This window comes from Lonchura striata, chromosome 7 (assembly GCF_046129695.1).
Source record: "Lonchura striata isolate bLonStr1 chromosome 7, bLonStr1.mat, whole genome shotgun sequence".
In the NCBI taxonomy this organism is placed as follows: domain Eukaryota; kingdom Metazoa; phylum Chordata; class Aves; order Passeriformes; family Estrildidae; genus Lonchura; species Lonchura striata.
The window spans coordinates 11,606,613-11,625,715 of NC_134609.1; the positions used below are offsets into that span (position 1 = coordinate 11,606,613).

Here is a 19,103-nt window from a genome sequence, read left to right on the forward strand (position 1 = left end):
CAGAGGACAATCTTTAACTGCTCTGAAGTTACTAGCACATCTTGGGATTACAGCCATGGTTTGCACTATTCCAGTATCCTAAGGAAGTTCATCAACAACATAAAAAGTAGTTTGAACTATTTGTTCAATGATGTAAGCCCACTGTACTCAACTGAGAGCCACAGTGCCTCCTACAGTGTCATCCCACTCTAGTCTCATACTAACAATTAGCCATCATTTTGCTTCTATCTGGGATTAATTTACTTGATGGAATAGGTAACTCACCCTTTCACAATAAATTCAGGGAATAAAAAGCAAAACTGAAATAAAAAATGAACACTACAAAAACAGTGGTTATGATAGGAAATGGAAACACTCTCCACACTTTTTTAGCCCTTGATTTATGTATGATGGATATATGACATATCCCTCATTCCCACCACACAAACAAAAGGCAGTTTTGAGTAACACTGTGCAACAGCCTTTTGGAACAGATCATGTTGAATGCTATAGTAGTAGAGCTTGATAAACATACAGTTCTGAATATCTTCCTGTGTGCCATAGAGACAACGGATTAATAAAACATTGATTTTCAGCACACACAAAACTCTGCAGAGATCTGCTGAGCACATGTACTAGTCCAGGCTCTCTGCCTGACTCCAAGATACACCCTTGCAAAGATGGTCAGAAATGAGATGCTGTTGCCACAACTTGCCCACTCGTACTTCATTTAGCTAGCATGACATCTTCCCTGGTCCTTAGAAAAAAGGAGGTTAACAAATACTGGACCACAGCCAAAAGCACTTTGTCTAAAGGGCCAGAAGTTGGACATACTTCATTGCACCCGTGTAAGAAAAAAAAAAAACAAATAAACAAACAACAACAAACCACAAAACCCCCAGACAAAACCAAACAAATAAGTAAAAACAAAACCAATGAAACAAAACCACAAAAATAAACCTTGAACAAAACCACACCAATACACACTAGACACTGACATTAATACAGGACTAGGAAAACAACTTTTTATTGCATCTTTAATTTAGAACTAGCTAAAAAGAATGACAAATCCTTGTTTTCAGTTATAATTACAAAAGCATATTTACTTTTAAAGGCTTTAAATTATAAACAGCTACAAAAGAGTAAAAATAAGTTGTAACATTCACATCGGAAAAAATGCCAAATATGTATGGCAATCTTGACAACTTGCTACCTTGCATATTCCTGCGGGTACGGTGAAGAGTACCAGGTCTGGATCTCATATTTTCCAAACTCAATAACTGAAGGGTATCGCCCACTTGTTTCACCAGTGTTTTTACACCCAATTTTCTGTCAGGTGCAATAAAAAAAAAACATATTAGTTACAGAAAAAGTATAAGAAACTTTAGCTGTTTATAACCAATTTCACCCACTGAAAGCATGTGAAACCTTAAGTACCCAAATCAGTTGCTTAAGCTGTTTAAACACTGACAGAGGACAGAGTTTGCAAACAGAAAATACCAACAGCAAAAGCCCAGCCAAAGAAGAGGCACAACAGCCTCAAATTCTATTCTCCCACAGCACCTAGTGTGATGATGTCCCTGTAATTCTTGTTCAAACTCAAAGCTGTCCTTTTGTCAAAACAATGAGACCAAAGGTATCAGCACAATCTTTCAAGAGTAACTGGAATTTACCTCAAAGAGTCAAGAATATGCTAACACTTTGATTTCAGATATAAGATATAATACTGCATTTAAGCTGATCAGAAGATGACTGCCAGGCTCTAAAGGGATGGCAAAATATAAATAGTAAGAAAGGTGGGGAAAAACAAGGAATTTCAATGTCGACTTTTAGAAACCTTACCACCTAACACTTTTAGGGACTGCATATGAAAGATTAAAAAAGCAAGTAGTGGGAACTATTTCCATGAGGAAACAGAAGTACAAGCTAATAATGAGACTGAATCTTTCAAATCAAATTGAATTTGTTGGTTAACATGATGTGAATAAAGTCTGTAAAAGAGTCACTGCATAATGTTAGTTCCTGTACACTAAACCTGAAAAAAAATGACATCCATTACTGGAAAGAAGTACAACACATAGCCATTTATGATGCCATTTTAAGAAAGCAGCAATTGAAACCTTACATTCACCCACCTTCTAAACCAGGTTCTCTCAACGACACTGGTTGGTCATTTCACAGACACAGAAAAGTAAAAGTCTGGTTCACTAGTCTGATTCAGATCAAATATTATCACTGCTAGATATAGTCTAAAGTATTTAAACTCAAAGTGTGGTAACTAATCAGGTAAAATTAATTTATGGACTCACTAAACCTGTTTTCTACCAAGCAGTGTTTTCTGAGACCACCTTAATTTTTCAGACTATCTGCTTTCTTTGCAGAGGAAAATCATTAATGACAATATCCTCTAAGTCCTGACCAGGACATCAGCTACTTTTAAACTCTATGTTTGATCCTGTAGTCCTGATTGCAAAATGCTCAAGTATATATTTCAAAATCTATCTTTAATGTCACTTATCACCTGATCCATTCCAGCATGATGCCTTGTCTCCTATCTGCACATACAGTGTCTCCCAAATAGATTTCAGAGCAAGCATGATGCATTAGATTAAGAGGAATATATTAGAAATGAAGACAAAGAGACTGAAAATTAAGTGAGTTTTTATTTACAGAAATAACTGCGTTTTGTGCAACATGATTCTTACCTCCAGGGAAAGTTCTCGGGCCTGCTTAAACACTTCCAAATCCTCCTGTGTAACAGTGTCCTTGCTTCCCAACAGAAATACATCCGTATTTTCTTGTTTGATGCTTAGTTTGATTTCAGTATCTGTTATTTAAAACCAGCAAAAAGTTTATTCACAGACATGAAGATTACATGCGCATTATCAAAGTGATACTACTAAATAGGATTGCAACTATGGCTGTTAAGAACTCCCCATTTTAACCAAATTTGGAATTACTAAGTAACAGAAGTGAAGCCTTCACACCACTTCTTTTGTAGCTTGCTGCTGCACAAGCTATTTTTTGGTATTTGCTTGTCTGTCTGTATAAGCCTTCATGGTCCAGTTGTACTAAACTAGTTTTGAACCTCATGGAATGGAGCATATTTGATTGCTAGAACTATGCCACCTGATAAATTCCAGTATACTTTGGAAGGTAAAAAATAAACACAAGAGAAAAAAGTTGCCCTTAAAACTTGAAGATTAATGCTAAGCTAAGTCTGCATTCAAACATTATAAATTAGAAGTATTTTTTTCTTAAATAAACGTAATAAAAAGGTAGTTCACAGCAGTAGAGATCAGGTGTTGTGGAGACTGTAGTATGATGGAACTATTCATGAAAAAGCAATGAGCAGAGGAAAATGAATTGAAATGCCCACTGTTGTAAGCACTGACAGCACACAATCATGATGACAGCAGTACTGCCATAGGAATGGCAGGGAAAGAACAAGGAAGTAGCATGACAAGTGGCTACTCATGCGCTACTACACAGCCATAAGCAACATTATGAAGGCATTTGGGGCTCCTAGTGTCACTACAGATGCAAAAAATAATAATAAAGTGGTGTGTTATTAGTCAGGAAAAAAAAACAACCAAAAATGTTTTGGAGATTTAGTCAGCATTAGATAAAAGGTCAAAGTTTTGTCATTCTCGTATGAAAGTGAAATAAGAACAAGAGAAATAGCTAAGACCTATGTGATAAGAATTTTGGTTTTGGACGGGACGCAGGTTTGGTTGGCACTTCGACCTTTGCTTACCATCATCCTGATCAGGTTTAATCCTTCCGTCTGTCAAGCTCCCCTTCCCTGGTGAGGGGGTCCCCATCTGAGGGGTCATTTTATACTTTAATCTGCCTACAATCCTGTGCTTTTTAAAAAAAGCTGTTCTCCTGACGTGATCAATTGCTTTAAAAGCATGTCCTCTAGATACACCCCATCCAGAGGCACAGGCATGAGACACAAAGCTACTCCTAACCTCTTTCTTTCCATAGAAACAACTATTAGATGTTGATGTGGAGGATAATTCTGGTTTACTACACAAGTACTTGTGGGGTGCATAGCTTGGGTGACTCTCTTTTCCAGACTGTTCATAAGTGGTATAGACATGAGAGAGTCCATAAAAGAGTCCCTTTAGCTGACTGCTACTAGGAAGGCTACTAAAGGAGGGTATGCTTGACTGATTGGAAGAACCTTGGGGAGAGTTAGAAGAAGTCAAAGTGCTGGATTTTTGAGAACTGGAGCTCTGACCAGAGATGGGGATTGGGGGTAGAAGTGAAGAAGGTGGAGGTTTTAGCTTTTGTGTGGTACCTGTAGCCAACACAAGAGAAGTGCATGACTGTTTCTGAGAGACCTTTTTCCTTGGACGATAGTGCTTTGAAAAGTCTATTATTTCACCTCGTGATCTGCGACCATCAGGTGATGGTGTAAAGAACTTAGTAAGGCCATCAATGAGACCTTTGGTTTTCTTGTTAACTTTAAGTGTAGAGGCAGGTATGTAGGTGGAGGTGGTGGTGATTTTGGTGGTGGCACCAGGCCGAGTGGGGTCTGTAACAGGCAATCTGCTGCTTGAATCCTTCACAGATGCAGCATGACCAGATGAAGGTGTGGTACAGACTTTAGTCTTTTGACCCCTACCAGGTGACCCCCTTCCTGTGAAGGCATTCACGGATCCTTCATCACTGGTTACAGACCTACGCAAAAATTTGAAAAATAAAAATCAGCACTCAAAATCTTTACTGTCAAATAGCACTATAGTTTAAACAAGTTACCTGGGCCACTGCACTTAAAAGTCTTTAAAGTAATTTAAAGACATACACTTTGGAAATACATTTCACACTATGATATAACATCCATCTTTTACTTCCCCTTCTTTTTGTTCCCCCTCCCCTCCTATGTATAAAACACAGTCCACAGATTATATATAAAGCACTGGCATAGCAAGACCTCCCACATATACAGCCTTCTCATATACTTTTAGGCATAGCCAAAATGTGCCTCTTTGGAAAAAATACCATTACATCGCATTTGTACAACAATTGCTCCATCACCATAGAGTTTATTGTACACACAGAGAAGATCAATGTTTTCAGGGTCAATATGATATCAAAACAGTTAACTTCAGACTGCATTTGCTTAAACTGTAGAGAAAGTCTATTAATCCTTTAAAGCAAACAGTCAATCTTCAAGAAACTGCCTTTTTTTCCCCCCCACACGCTTGTTGGATTATGTAAAACATGGCAGTAAAAGTTACCACCAAAGATCTCAAAGCCAAATGAGGTAGTTTATTAAGAGCATTACTACAAAACCAAAGAAATAGAGTCTTTAGAAATTCAAAAATAACAAAAACTAAAAATAGGAAAGAGCAAGACTAACCAAGGCGCATTTGCAGAAAAGCCATGAACTAATGAGGCCTAACATGGAAGGTTTTAGGAAAAAAGAGTGGTGAATCTTACGTAAATGCTAGGAAGAAAAAGGGCATACCGAGAGCAAACATTTGTGAGAACAGAATTACATGTTTAACTAGTTGCCAATAACTGAAAAGAGAAACTACACTGCAGAGAAACTACACTGCAGAGTAGTATATTCTAGCAAACAGAAACAGAACTTTTCAAAATATCTGCAGTAAAATAAATAGTTATTAGGACATACAACCTAATTACAAAGCCAAACAAAGCTACACAGCTGTATCACATGCTTTCTTTCATTCCTTTTTCCATCCTGCTCTTTGAAGTTAGCTTATTTACTTTGCAGCAGAAAGTTCTCTTCCACAGATTTTTGCCCTCTTAATTGAGATACTGAAGTAATTAATTGCAACAGGTTCCTTCTAATTAGGGATTCAAAAGCCGAGGGCTACCATCTGTTTACTGACCTCCAAGGGCCCACCAGCTTAAGAACCAGCCCCTTTTCCACCCACACATCCTTAAATTTGGTTAGTTCCTAAGAGGCAACACAACCAAGAACTTCTAAGTCTTTTGAATCCTTTGGTGTCATACGCTTAAGTCTGTCACAAGACCTGTTCTCAGTGCCAGATGTGGTAACCACTAGCAGTGCCAGAGGCCAGCACACACCTGGTTTAAGTTAATCTCACACAGTAATTTGCCTGTGAAGGGCTTCCTACAGATGGTCAACAGGCAAAAAATTATTCCAGTACCACTGGACATATTTTCTTTGTACTATACAAGGACTAAATGGCATTGGCTAACCTTCCTGTATTTCATGTGACTACGCACTTTTTATGTTTGACACTATTGTCTTCCATACTCCACAATCACTTTTAAATAGGATTTCATGCCAAAGAGTGTCTACTCTTATTCTATCTCTAACCACTATTTTTCCAAAACAAGATTACTTTATATTTATACATGAGACACAGAAGTAGTAGAAATGTGCTGGCAAGTATTAAAAATAATAATTTTACTAAATGCTTCCCAAGCACTCCTGTAACATGCTCATGCAGCTCACATGCTACAAAGAAAACCTTTCTGAAAATATTAATAATCTTCACATATTACTAAAAGAACTTCTGCAACCTTTAGCATGATGTTCACTTTAAAATTTGCAGCTCAAAATCTCAATAGCAAAACATAACAGGAAAACCCTCACAACAGGAGGGTAACTTTCTATTACATGTATGAGGAAGGAGGAGAAGCAGAATTAGTTTTTGGGGGTACATTGCTGCTAAATCCACTAATTGGGAATGCAAACCAGATGCATGTCTGCAGAAAAGTAAGATGGCAGGACTGCATTGGAACCGGTCCTGGTTCTGGTCAGGGCAGGGTTAATTTTTGCAGTAGCCAAGGGGAACATGTCCAGGACCCAGTAGTTGTTCTGTACCACCTCATGGGCAGGGAAAGGGACTTAGTTCCAGAGAGAAGGGGTTCTTTGCAGTCGGGTAAGCAGGGAGCAGCTGGGTAACACCATTTAAAATAAACATGTGTGACTTGTTTTGCCTGTCTTGTACACTTTGTTATTGGTACTGTAGATGTTACTGTTTGCTTTATTTTCTCACTCCTGTTTCCAGTAACTTGTTCTTATCTCAAACTGGATCTGTACTTTTTGTGCCTTCAATTTTCCTCTCCAGCCACTGGCAGGGGGAGGGGGAAACAAGAGACCAGGGAGTCTCGGCAGTAGCACTAAGCTGGGGAATATCACTTCAGAACCACAAGAGAGCCCTAACCTCCAGCTGAGGGTTTACGTGTTTTCAAAGAGTAAATAAAACCAGAGGTACAGCTAAAGCCCAAGGCATAGCTAGAGATATATGAAATATTTTTATTATGCACACAAAATCATATATAGAAAACTCAATGACCTTCAAATTCCTAAGCCATTTATTCAGGAGGAGAACTGAGAAGTACAATGTTTCACCCAGGCTAGCAGCATGTACCAGCCAGTACAACTATATCTTTTACTTTCATGTAGTGTCATACTTGATTCCTGTCCTGAACTACTTTCATAGAGCAACATACACTGAACTTCAGGCCAAGAACCAAAAAGACAAGATGAAAGATCCTGGCAGAGAGAAAGGCAAAAGAGAATACAGCAAGATGCACAGCATCAAGTAAATTAACTGGACTAGTGCACTATACTGCAAGTACTTTTCCTTCTATTTTCACATGTGGGCTCTACTGGCTTCAAAAATCCTTGTTTTGCAAAATGCAAAGTTTTACAGCAGCTCCCATGCAACTTTTAGACTGTAGAGAAGAATGTCATAATGTAAAGAATGAGAAAGCTTTTCAGCTGCTCAGCTGACATAGCCAAATAGTTAAATAATGCTTAAATAGGGGTGAAAAAAGTGTACTTGGATAGGAACACATGAGAGAGGGCAACATGCTACTGCAGCTGACACAGAATCTGTTTCTATTTAACACTCAGTGTAACATCAACTCAGTATTTGAACACTACTTAAACAGCCCTCTAACCAACACTTAAAATGTCCAATTACAGTGTTTCCTGGGAAGACAGTTGCTAAAAAAAAATTACAGCACACTCTTGTTTTAGATAAACACAGTCCTGAGAAGCAAGAAGAATAGCCATCTCTTTTCCTAGAACCTGATAGCAGGTTAACAGCAGAATTCAAGAAATAATCTTTTCCAGAGTACCACTGAAAACAGAACTTCTCTGTCACTTACACAGTTTGCTTTTTGGAACAGGTTTGGTGAGCTGATACTAACAAAGTAATTTTAATACATTTGCCAAACAGCTCTTTGAGCAGAACGGTCTCCTGATAGCTTGATATTATCCACTTTGCATTTTTTAGGTACTACAATTATTTGAAGCTATACTTGAAAGACAGCTGTGGCATTTGTTATTATACAGAAGTTCATTTGCATCTGCTACAGGTACAATTTTTTATAAAAACTTACATGATCTGAAAAGTTACAGTAATTTTTTTATCACCACCTGACAGGACACCAAAAGCATCTACTATAATTTAGAAGTTATTGAACATTGGGCTGAAAGGTAAATACAAAATCACTCGTTATCTATTTTCTCCAATTTGGAACAGAGTTAAAAATGGTGCCTAAACCTATATCAAACTTTTATCTGATTACATTCTCCAAAACTTCTAAAGAAATAAAAAACCAAGAGAAACTTACAACATTCGTTGCTTTAATTTATTTTTCGGTCGTCCAATAGGCTTTGCGTATCGTCTCCTTATTTGCGCAGCTTTCTCATGAAGCAGCTTTCTCCCTTTCTTCTTTGGTCTACAGACCTGGCAAATCCACATCCCTATATAAAGGAAGAAGTGTTTAGCTGTACACAGTTTATCTACTCTGTACTGCAGATGTGTACCAAGATACATACCAAGTATATACAAAGTCAGCAAATTATCTCTTGAACAGGACATAGGCAAGGGAAAGTGGACAAAAAGGTGATCCACCTCTATACTCTGAAATTTTTAAAAGCAAAGTCCTCATGGAAAGGGGGATACAAGAGGCAACAAGAATCACAGAAAAGATTATGAGCAATTAGGTTCGTAGAAGAATTTCTGTTCTAGCTTGTCCTTCCTTATACTACCTAGATCTTTCTCTAGACAGAATTAAGACAGGGTAAAAAATTACACGTGTGTTACAAAGCCATTAGGGTAGAGCATGCTAAGGAATATACTACTTCACACCTAGATATATTTGTTTTAATACACAACTTGAATTTAGCATCGTTTTAATATTATATAGCCATGTCTAAACATTTAATGTAGATAAGGTTAGGGACTAGGAGAGGAAGAACTGAAGAAAGTCTTTAATGTAACATTAGGTAGGGAAAGCCATAAGGATAGAAGAGCAAAAGCGAGAGGTGCCATAGGTCAAAAATCTAGAGATCAGAGAACCTGAAAACCCATGTGTTTTGTTGGCTTGTTTTTCCAATTACTCCTACAAAAGGCAAGAAGAGTCTCTTCTACATGTTCCAAGAACTTCTTTGTCAGTGTATATTTACCAAGCATTTAAACAGCCTTTCTAAAATTTCACCTTCAATAAACTGGGCAATAACTCATTACACAGTGAATTCACCTGGTGAACTATATGCAGACCTTTATTATTTTCCGGAGGAAAAAACTCCCCATATCAAATTTCCGTTGATATGAATGAAATTGTACTATTTACCATTGAAAAGAAAAACAAAAATATCATGCTCAACAGGTTTTGGTCACTTAATACAAGACTGCAAATGAAAGTACTTTCATTGAAAGGATTTTTAAGATCACCTTTTGGCATTCGGGATAGTGGCGGGTCACAGCACTCCATGTGGAACCCTCTATCACAGGAGTCGCAAAAAAGCATGTTATCCTGGCAGGGCAAGGATGAGGGGGTGGAGAAAAGGAAAAAGGAAAAAAGACTTAATGTAGCGTTGTTTAAAATTGTACATCAATTATTTGCATTTGGACATGTGCTAATTATAAAGCTACTATAAACAAAAGAAGTCAAGTAACACTGAACAAGTCTAACTTACCGCATTTTTGCCTTGGATCCTACATGCACTGCATGTCTTGCATTCAATACATTGCCACCTCAATGCCTTCACATTTGTTGTTAACTCGGGACAGAATTTCAAACATGATGGATGTCCTAAAAAATACCAAAATATTGTTGAGAGGTTGAGATTTAAGATTGGTTAGACTGAATTTTGATGTATTGACAAATACACAGAATAATTATCATGAAACCCATTCATGAAGACAGGTAGAAAATTGACTTTTACTGTAACTGACTGTGAATGGTCTATGTAAGCACTAAAACGGAACTTTTTATTTTCACTAGGTTATTTCCATGGCATATTATACTGTCATTGGTTCTGAAAAAAGTGTATTTATAAACTTGACCATATTCCCCTTTCACAGCAGTGCAAAATAAACAGGAAATCTTCAGATAAAACTGCATTCATTATTTTTCTAACTATAGTAAGTATCTACTAGAGAAACTGAAGAGTCAAACTACGTGGTTTTTTATTTCAACTTATTTAATTATAAGCAAAGAACAATTTCAGCATAATAAAAAGGGGAAAAAATGAATTTGGCAATTGGTAAAAGGAAAACATATTGCAATACAAAGTTTAAAATTGAGGGGGTTGGTGTGGAACATTGAACTACCACCTCCCACAAAACACAAAAATTCCTTGGCGGGACCATCCTTTCACAGTAGTCTTGAAGGCCTACATGACTTCCAATTAACAAAAGATACCAGGCAACTTAACACATCCAGCACCTGAGGCAATACTGGCAGTGATTTTTCATGTCTTCAACAACCTCAGAGCGTTGCCCTAATCCAGAAAAGATAAAAGCACTGCTGTATAGGAAGGGATAAGCATTCCCAGGGAAACACTTTATGATAGTATTATATTCAGAGATTATCTGTCATGAATATAAACTCAGAAGTTGTCAGAGAGAAGAATCCCTGATGCCATGCTGCACTTATAAATGGCTGCAGTGATGTGGCAAGCATCAAAGGTGCTTTCTTCTCACTGTCAGAGTTGGAATGAGTGCTTTCTTCTAGGTAATGCTGTAGTTACAGTGATTCAGACTTCCTTTGTGAACTGTTTCTCAGTCCAGGACTGAGCTAAAACACCACAAATAAAAATACAATCTAATCTATGAACATTTGCTATTTTCATCTTCTTCTAATGGACTGAGGCATGAATGGCAAAGACTGCTGGAATGCAAAAGTCACCTGAATAAGTGACAATTTCAGATTTTACTTCCCTTTATTCTATTTATCCAAGCCTTAAACCACTTTATTATTAAACTTTCAAAGACAATTTGAATTCTGCATTTTCTCAAAATAAAATGCAAGGATATAATATATTAAGAAGGAGCAATCAATAATAAATTCAAAGAGCAGTTTCAGAAAAACATTGAAAAAGCATAACCATTTGATTCTTAGCATACAGTTTAAAATATACCAACTTTTTTTTGGTTAAAATTGAGTATACACTTTCAAGAATATGACAAATATACTATAACAGCAGTGATGAGTTCAATGAGATACTATTCCCTTCAATGAAACCCTATAGAGAGGCTGATATTAATAATCAATATCACATAACAACTTATTTTATCAACTATGATTTAACAATCCTATTAACACATTAAAGCATAGTCATAAATCAATCACCTCCATGTAAGTATATTTAATTCCAGTTATCTACCCTGCACAGAAGTGATCTATTTAAAGGAGCAAGTAAGTTGCAGTTAAAACTGTTGATTTTAATTTTGTTTTATATAAATAACTGTGATGTATAAACATATGAAACATCCATTCTCACTGGTTGGCAACCACTGCTTGAACAAATTAAGTGTAACTGTGTTATTCTGTATCTCTTATCTACCAATGGAACATTTCTCATTCAAGCAATTACACAGCTTAACGCATTTCTTTAATGACTAAATTTTATTATCAAATAAAAATTCAAGAAAAATATTCCATTGGTATTAAACATGCCGGCAATTCCAAATCCTTGAGCCGCAAGTTTTTTTTCTACATACAAGTTATCTTAGCAGTTCATTTTATCCAACTAACCAATATCCTTAAACAGACAACAATAATTAAAACAATTTCTATATTCCATTATTACTAAAGCATACCCTAAATCTCATCTAAAAGCAATCTCTGCCCAGTTCTTTCCAAATATTTTCTGTTCCTATTTCTTCTGAGTCCAGTATCTCTGTTGCTCTGCTCTCCAGTCTTCTCTTCCCATCTTTGATCAATAACCCTCTTGCCTCCTCAGGATAACATACAGTTGGAAGGAGAATACCCATAGGTATCCTACCTTTTGCTATTTTTGCCCCTTTTAAAAAATATTTATTATAATTCTCCAGTCACTCAATTTTTTCCCCTCATTCTACAACTTCAAACCCTTATAAAAATCTGTCAGCAGCATTAATCTTTAATTGCTTCTGCACATCTTGTTTGGAAAAATAGAAGAAAAGTTCAATTTTAGCTCTCAAGTGTATTGACTTTTCAAAATCAAGAGATAGGGAGAAAAGCAGGAGAAAAAAAAAAAAAGGCAAACCACAAAGCCCAACCAAAACCAGAGAAACTATGACTGCTTCTGTAATGGGATTTGTTTTCTCACATCTGACATCCCCCATCTTACTTCTTGAGAAAATCCTCTGTGCCAACTGACATAGCAATGCACTTCATTTCTACTACCCAGATACCACAAAAATGTGTAGTTAGTTATCCCGGTAGTTTCTGCTCTCAGAATGCAGAGGCACTACCTGAAAAGACAAAAGCGACTTGACACAAAAACAAAAAGGGAAAACAGGCATGCCAGTAGTGGGCACTGCAATTTAATCTCTGATCAACTGAACAATTTGCTTGCTGTGCACAACATGCAATTTCTTTTCTATTTGTTAGCCAGCAAGACTAGCTTTGAGAGACATTGCAATGTGCAAAATTACAAATCCAATTACAATAAAACTCCACTTGAGTGAAGTTTTGTTATTTATAAATTGCACTGAAATTGTTTTTTATTTTAGTTAGGCATCAGTAGCTAAAGTTTAACCATCCAGCAAACTGATTGGCAGTCTCACCATTTCATTCCTTATATCTGATACATCTGAGGAGCTAATTAAAGATAATTTAGTCTTAATGAGGCAGAGAGAATGTATCTGTGTTAAGTCAAATAGAAGCTGATCCATGAAAGTCAAGACTTCCAGTTCTAAAGTGTCTTAAGACCCACCAGGGAATTATTACACAACAGAAGAGTAGCTGATATCTAAGCTCACCTGATAAATGTAAACTCTGTGCAGCAGAGTCTAACCCAGTATTAATTTTTCAAGTATTAGAAAACAGATTTGAAAATAGAGAAAACCTGTAAACCACTAAAGGAAGACAATTTAAAATTTATGAGTCATTTTCTTATTTCAGCATGTAATAACTGGCTAAAATATATTTAAAAATATACTGGTTAAAATACAACACAACTATCAGCATGATTATTGAGAAGGAGACAACAACATATCCTGATTAACTGAAAGCATGTTTTTATCCATACTGTTTTGTTTTTACTCAAGTACTGGTGTAGCCTGCCCTGAGAACTGCCATAGCTACCATCAGCATATCTAAAAAATGATGATATTCAGGAACTCCAGATGCACAGAATCTCCAGAGCTGGAAGGGACCTAAAAAGATTATCAAGTCCAACTCCTGGCCCTTCACAGGGCATCCCCAAGGGCCACACCATGTGCCTTGAGAGCATTGTCCAAATGCTTCTTGAGCTTTGTCAGCCTTGGTGCAGTGACCAGCGCCCTGGGGACCCGGGTCTAGTGCACAACCACGCTCTGGGTGAAGAAACTTTTCCTAGACCTCCCCTGACACAAGTTCAGGCTGTTGCCTCAGGCCCCAGCACTGGTCAGCACAGAGAAGAGAAGCACCTGCATTAGGAACAGCCACAGAGTCTGCAAGAGCTGCCCCAACACACAGGAGAAAGGTACATGCAATCAGTAGTGTCATTATCTTGTGCCTGACTAGTAACCGGCTGCCCACCTCATGTGGTATGTTATCTAAAACATTATTCACACAATAATTTTATATAAAAATGAACTGGATACACAAGATGTGCAGCAGCAAAGGCTGCTACATGGTCTTAATTCATATGATTATTCCTCAGCTTCTGACATGTTGTAAATCTGCGTAAGCAAAATTCTTGATCATCATTTGATGTCACAATGCAAAACGTGAGTTTTCAGAGCCAACATAAATCCCAAACAATAACTGAATTCTTGTATTGTGAAAGTGTGGTCCCCCTATTAATTAACTCAGCAGATCTATATTTTGACATAAAGATGAATTCATACCTCTTATTTATAATTATCCTAATTACAAAGATGACAAAATTCTAGTTTAAAAAACTAAACAAGAACAAAACTGATAAATCAAGAAAAACAACAACAAATTCTTCTGTCCCCCTGGTTTCAGTTCTTGATTTATGTTTGTTCAAAGGAAGATAAGGTTCAAAGTTTAAAATATTTTTTAAAAGACATACTAAAACAAACATTTCTAGTATTTGTAAATCCAGCCAACTTACCACTGCTGCCACAATCTGCACAAGACAAGAGCTCTTCTGGCTTTTTTTCACGATTTGATTCTTTTGTTCCCAAGCAAAAGCTACATATTGGGATGGGATCAGCTCGTGGCTAGATTTAAAAATAAACAGACAGTTAGCTAACAAAAAAAACCCAAACCAAAACCCACCAGCCTCCAAGGCTTTTACTTGGTATTTTGTTGTACCACATACTAATTGGCAAGCCAAATGTCCACTTTACTAACTTCGTTACAAAGTTTTTATCTTAACATGGATACTTCATGAACTTCAAGTTGGCCCATAATAAGGCACCCTGTGTATTAATCCATGTAAATGTGTCAAACACAAGAGCAGTGTTAACAAACACAAGGAATAATTAGAACTTGGGACACTATTCTTGCACACAATTGCAACTCCAGAACACAATTGCTTGTTCTTCAAATACAACAGTGTTCAAAGATCAAGATTTAAACTAGTCTTTATTACAGATGAATGTAGTTCCTTTACACAAGGCAAAACTCGAATTCAAGATATACTTTATTACTTTGAAATTCAATACAACTCATAGCCCCCTCTGAAACTACCATTTTAGGGTAAAAGCACTGGATTTAACAGATCAAGGGTCATTCATGCCAATCTGATGAGTTCCAGCTTTGATAGACAGTCCTAATAAAAAACATGCAAATCTTTCAGTATCTAGAAGCAATACACAGAACTCTTCACATAATTACTTCAGAATTTATACAAATTTATTCCCCATCTTTCTTATCAATTCCATGACAAACTGTATCAGACAATATTTATTATACAGTTTCTGCTTTACATTTTAGAGCTTTAAAGAAAACACTAACCTGCAACATCCAAAATATTAAAGTATTAATGACTACATGCAAGTATCTGTAAGCAGGTCTGTAACTAATAAAATCATATCCAACTATTTCTCCCAAATGGGATAGTCAAATAACAGAGTACATTCTAGCACAGAATACCACAATAACTCAGATTCAAATGCTTTCTTTCACTAATTCGCAGCTTCCAGATTCAGGTAGGCAGTACTGTTAGTTTAACATATCAAAGCAATCATTTATTGGCTTTACCTTCATTTTCCATTTCCTCTTTATGCTACAATACTTCGAAAGCTGGCAGGCTATCTTCACCTGACCTATAAATCTGTATTCCATTACAGAACTGGGAAGTGAGGAATGCTTATTTTTAAGGGTATTCTTCTGAAAGATTTAGCTCCATGGTGATGTGCCCTTATATCTCAACACAATATAACACAGAAATATCGAAACTACTTTTATGTTATTAAGCTCTACGATCAGCATGAAGAATGCTGACAGTGGGAAGGTAAGTTTGTCCTAGCCATAGAAGAGGAGGACACGAACATACTTCCATATAAACATACCCCAAGGCATCACACTTTTTCTGAAAATTTAGTCCTCAACAGGCCTGCTCACTGTTCAACTCTTCACAATCCAATTACTGAAATATTGACATACTTGTATACCCCAAAGAATATACATGAAAGATAAGCAGAACTGAACTCATCATAAGTAAGATGTGTGTGCTCTTCCATTATCTACAAAAGGGAACTGCTGTAGCCACCTTATAACCAATAGGAACAAACACCATCTGCAGTCTTTTGTCTTACTGAGGTCTCCATTATGGATTATCTGGTTTGCTGAATATGCAGTTGCTACTTGGATAAAAACAACCGTTTAACTTATAAAGCAACTTTCAAAAATGGTTGTGCTTCAAAAAAGAAGCATTATTGGTGTTGTCAGTTTTAGAAGGATGGCATTGAACGAGACCTGTAGTTCTATAGGTGGAAAAACTTATACCAATTACTTGCAGGACTTTTCACTTGATAAAAACAATGTATATATAAATAAAATAAAAAATAATTATTTAGTTACTATTCTTGCCAATCAGATATAGTTCAACAGATCTTTCCCATAATTTTGCTTTCATCAGGTATGTCACTGGAGCAAAATGATACTAACAAAAATCCCCAAAATATATAAACTATGCTAATAATCAGCAGTAGAAAAAGGGTCCAGTGCTATTAAAACATTTTTCAGCATTATGTGGACATTTCTTAACTGCTACTTAAAGCTTAATACAGATAATTTTAAAAGACAGATTATTCTTTTAGCAGAATCCAAATCTCCTCTTGGCAACCATACCATTATCTTTCCCTTCAATGTAACAGTGCTTTAGCCATTTCAAAAAGGTTTGTGCTGATAAATAATGTACAAAGCTTCACACATCATTCAAATCCAGGTCCACAATCTCATCTATCTTCCCAAGATATTTTTTTGCTCTAGGAAAAGACATGGCCATTAGCCAACATTCATTTACTTCCCTATTTCAAACATGACCCCACCCCATCCCCCCCTTTTTTTTTTTTCCTGAAGGTAAAATAAAGGACAAAGGTTGTTGGCAGTTCAGGACTACAAAGACTGATGTTCCCATAGCAAAACTAATCACAAAGAGCTTGCAAATCCTATCACCTCATATACAAGTTTCCAAGAAGCTCACAGGCTCCAGTATATTCTTCGAAGCTATTTACATTCATAACTGTATTACAGGTCTGTTCTCTCAACTACTGAAAGTTATGAATACACACACACTCCTGTCAGCACAGTAAACAAGACATCATTTCAATTTGCTTTAGCTTGCACAGTCAAAGCAAGCCTGAATTCATACTGGTAGCATTAGTTCTGGCTCACAACTGTCTCAATTAGCATAAACTAAGGGCGTTTGGGGTTAATTTGGGGGGGGCTAGTGCAATTTTTCAGCTGTTGATTAACAGCAGCAGAATGTAGTCCAAACAGTAATGCAACTCCTACCTCAATCAAAGGGAACTCTAAGAGAAATTAATCTGTTTTTCTAATGAGTAGTTTATCTTCTAAAATATAGTCATCACATATCTTTTGAAAAACAATGATCCATCTTCAGGAAGGTTAATTCCATTTCATCTCTTACAGAATGAGTTCTATTCAAGTCACTTATTCAACACTGCAGTATTTTGTACCAGAAGAGCCAGTAATACTTTTGATGTTAATATTTAATATTAATATTTGCGTTACAAAAGCTTTAGGAGTATGGTGCCTCCTCTGTCACACAAGGGTGGTCTGAATAACTCTTACGCAGTAACATACTATTGCTTCAACAGAACTAGTAAGCTGAGAAGAATTTTTCATCCCTTTAATTCTGTGAATAAGGTAAATGACAAGCTGCGAAACAATTTCATTTGCTAGAAACAGAACATTCAAATTCAACAGACTGCCTTGTTCTAATAACTGTATTCCCAATTGCAGTAAGAGCAAATTTACAGAAAATTCATCCCTTATGCCAACATGCATTCAGAAATTGAGGTTTCACAAAGAGCAGCCAGCAAACTGGGTTTTTAAAAAATAAAGATAGACACACCATGGAGCAATAACAGACCATTAACTCGGCACCTGTAAACAGGTTGGATTTTTATTTTACTTTCCAAGTAGAAATTGAACCACACTTATTTAAGCATCATACATTCAAACTGCCATAGTCAATCAATCCCTCAAAACATCATACATATAACAACTGCAGTCCATCAACCCTCTAAATAGTGTTAAAACCATGTACTGTATAACAATATTGTATCACCAAAAAACACCATCAAAATCCAATTTTACAACATAAATAATTTCAAAATTATTCCAAACAATAATTGATTGTGATTATTCTAACACTTGAAACAGTTTTTACTAAAAATACATGAATGTGTGTACACTAAATTTTATTTATAGCTTAATTATTTCAGTCACTAAAGAACACAAGAATAAAAACCATGTTTAATAAAAGTTTGTGCTACAGCTAAAGACTAAAAATAAAAAATATTTGTTTAGTGACTTTAATAAGTGTTTTGTAACTGATCCAACTAAAAAAAAAACATCCTAGAGCCTCCAAAAAACCCCAAAGCATTTTAACTATTTGACATAGTTTACACATTAAGGACCCACGATCCTTACTGCTCACAGTCTTTGCATATTCTGCATTCTGACTGGTCCACAAAAAAAAAAGAATCATAAATGGTTTAGGTTAGAAAGAACAAAAATCTAATTCCAACTGCCCTGCCATGGGCAAGGACACCTTTCATATCATCACTAATTCAGAAATAACATAGTGCTAGAATTTAGTTAAACTAGTACAGTGTCCATCTTTAAGGAAAGACTTGGAAGTAATTTATGCAACCAGTAAATTATTTTGTTTATATTAATGACTCACAATTATCTATTCTGAGAAACTAACAGGCTTTTTCCCCTGCACAAAATCAATCCTTGGTAAAAATTCAGCTCAACTTCTGTTACCTTATGCCAAAACTTGTCCCAGAACTAAGGCCCAAACCAATTTTTTTCTTATGCAGTTTCTGTGCTTGTGGAATTTATATGCTTATTTGATTATATTTATAGTTATCATGAAATTCTTAAAGCATTTTGTTTGTTCTAACATCTCACCCCCAAATTAGTCACATTAGGTCCTGAAAAGTTTCATTTTTCTTTATTTTTGAGTATGCAAAGTTACCCAAAACTATAAATCCCACTCAAAGCAAGCAGAT

At 36.2% G+C, this 19,103-nt stretch overlaps 1 protein-coding gene across 7 annotated transcripts in view; it reads right to left on the reverse strand.

Annotated features, from left to right (window-relative positions):
* Nucleotides 1–19,103, reverse strand: part of KAT6B (lysine acetyltransferase 6B) — a 104,827-nt gene that overhangs the window by 38,740 nt on the left and 46,984 nt on the right. For 6 of the 7 annotated variants that reach the window (XM_021549135.3, XM_077784577.1, XM_021549127.3 and 3 more), the window contains 7 exons: nucleotides 14,501–14,609; nucleotides 9,926–10,041; nucleotides 9,681–9,762; nucleotides 8,575–8,707; nucleotides 4,286–4,668; nucleotides 2,685–2,806; nucleotides 1,193–1,308 (listed from right to left, as the gene is read on the reverse strand). In XM_021549135.3, coding sequence (XP_021404810.2) covers nucleotides 1,193–1,308; nucleotides 2,685–2,806; nucleotides 4,286–4,668; nucleotides 8,575–8,707; nucleotides 9,681–9,762; nucleotides 9,926–10,041; nucleotides 14,501–14,609 — 1,061 coding nt within the window. The remainder of the gene's footprint in view (nucleotides 1–1,192; nucleotides 1,309–2,684; nucleotides 2,807–4,285; nucleotides 4,669–8,574; nucleotides 8,708–9,680; nucleotides 9,763–9,925; nucleotides 10,042–14,500; nucleotides 14,610–19,103) is intronic. The other variant, XM_077784579.1, reaches the window with a different exon arrangement.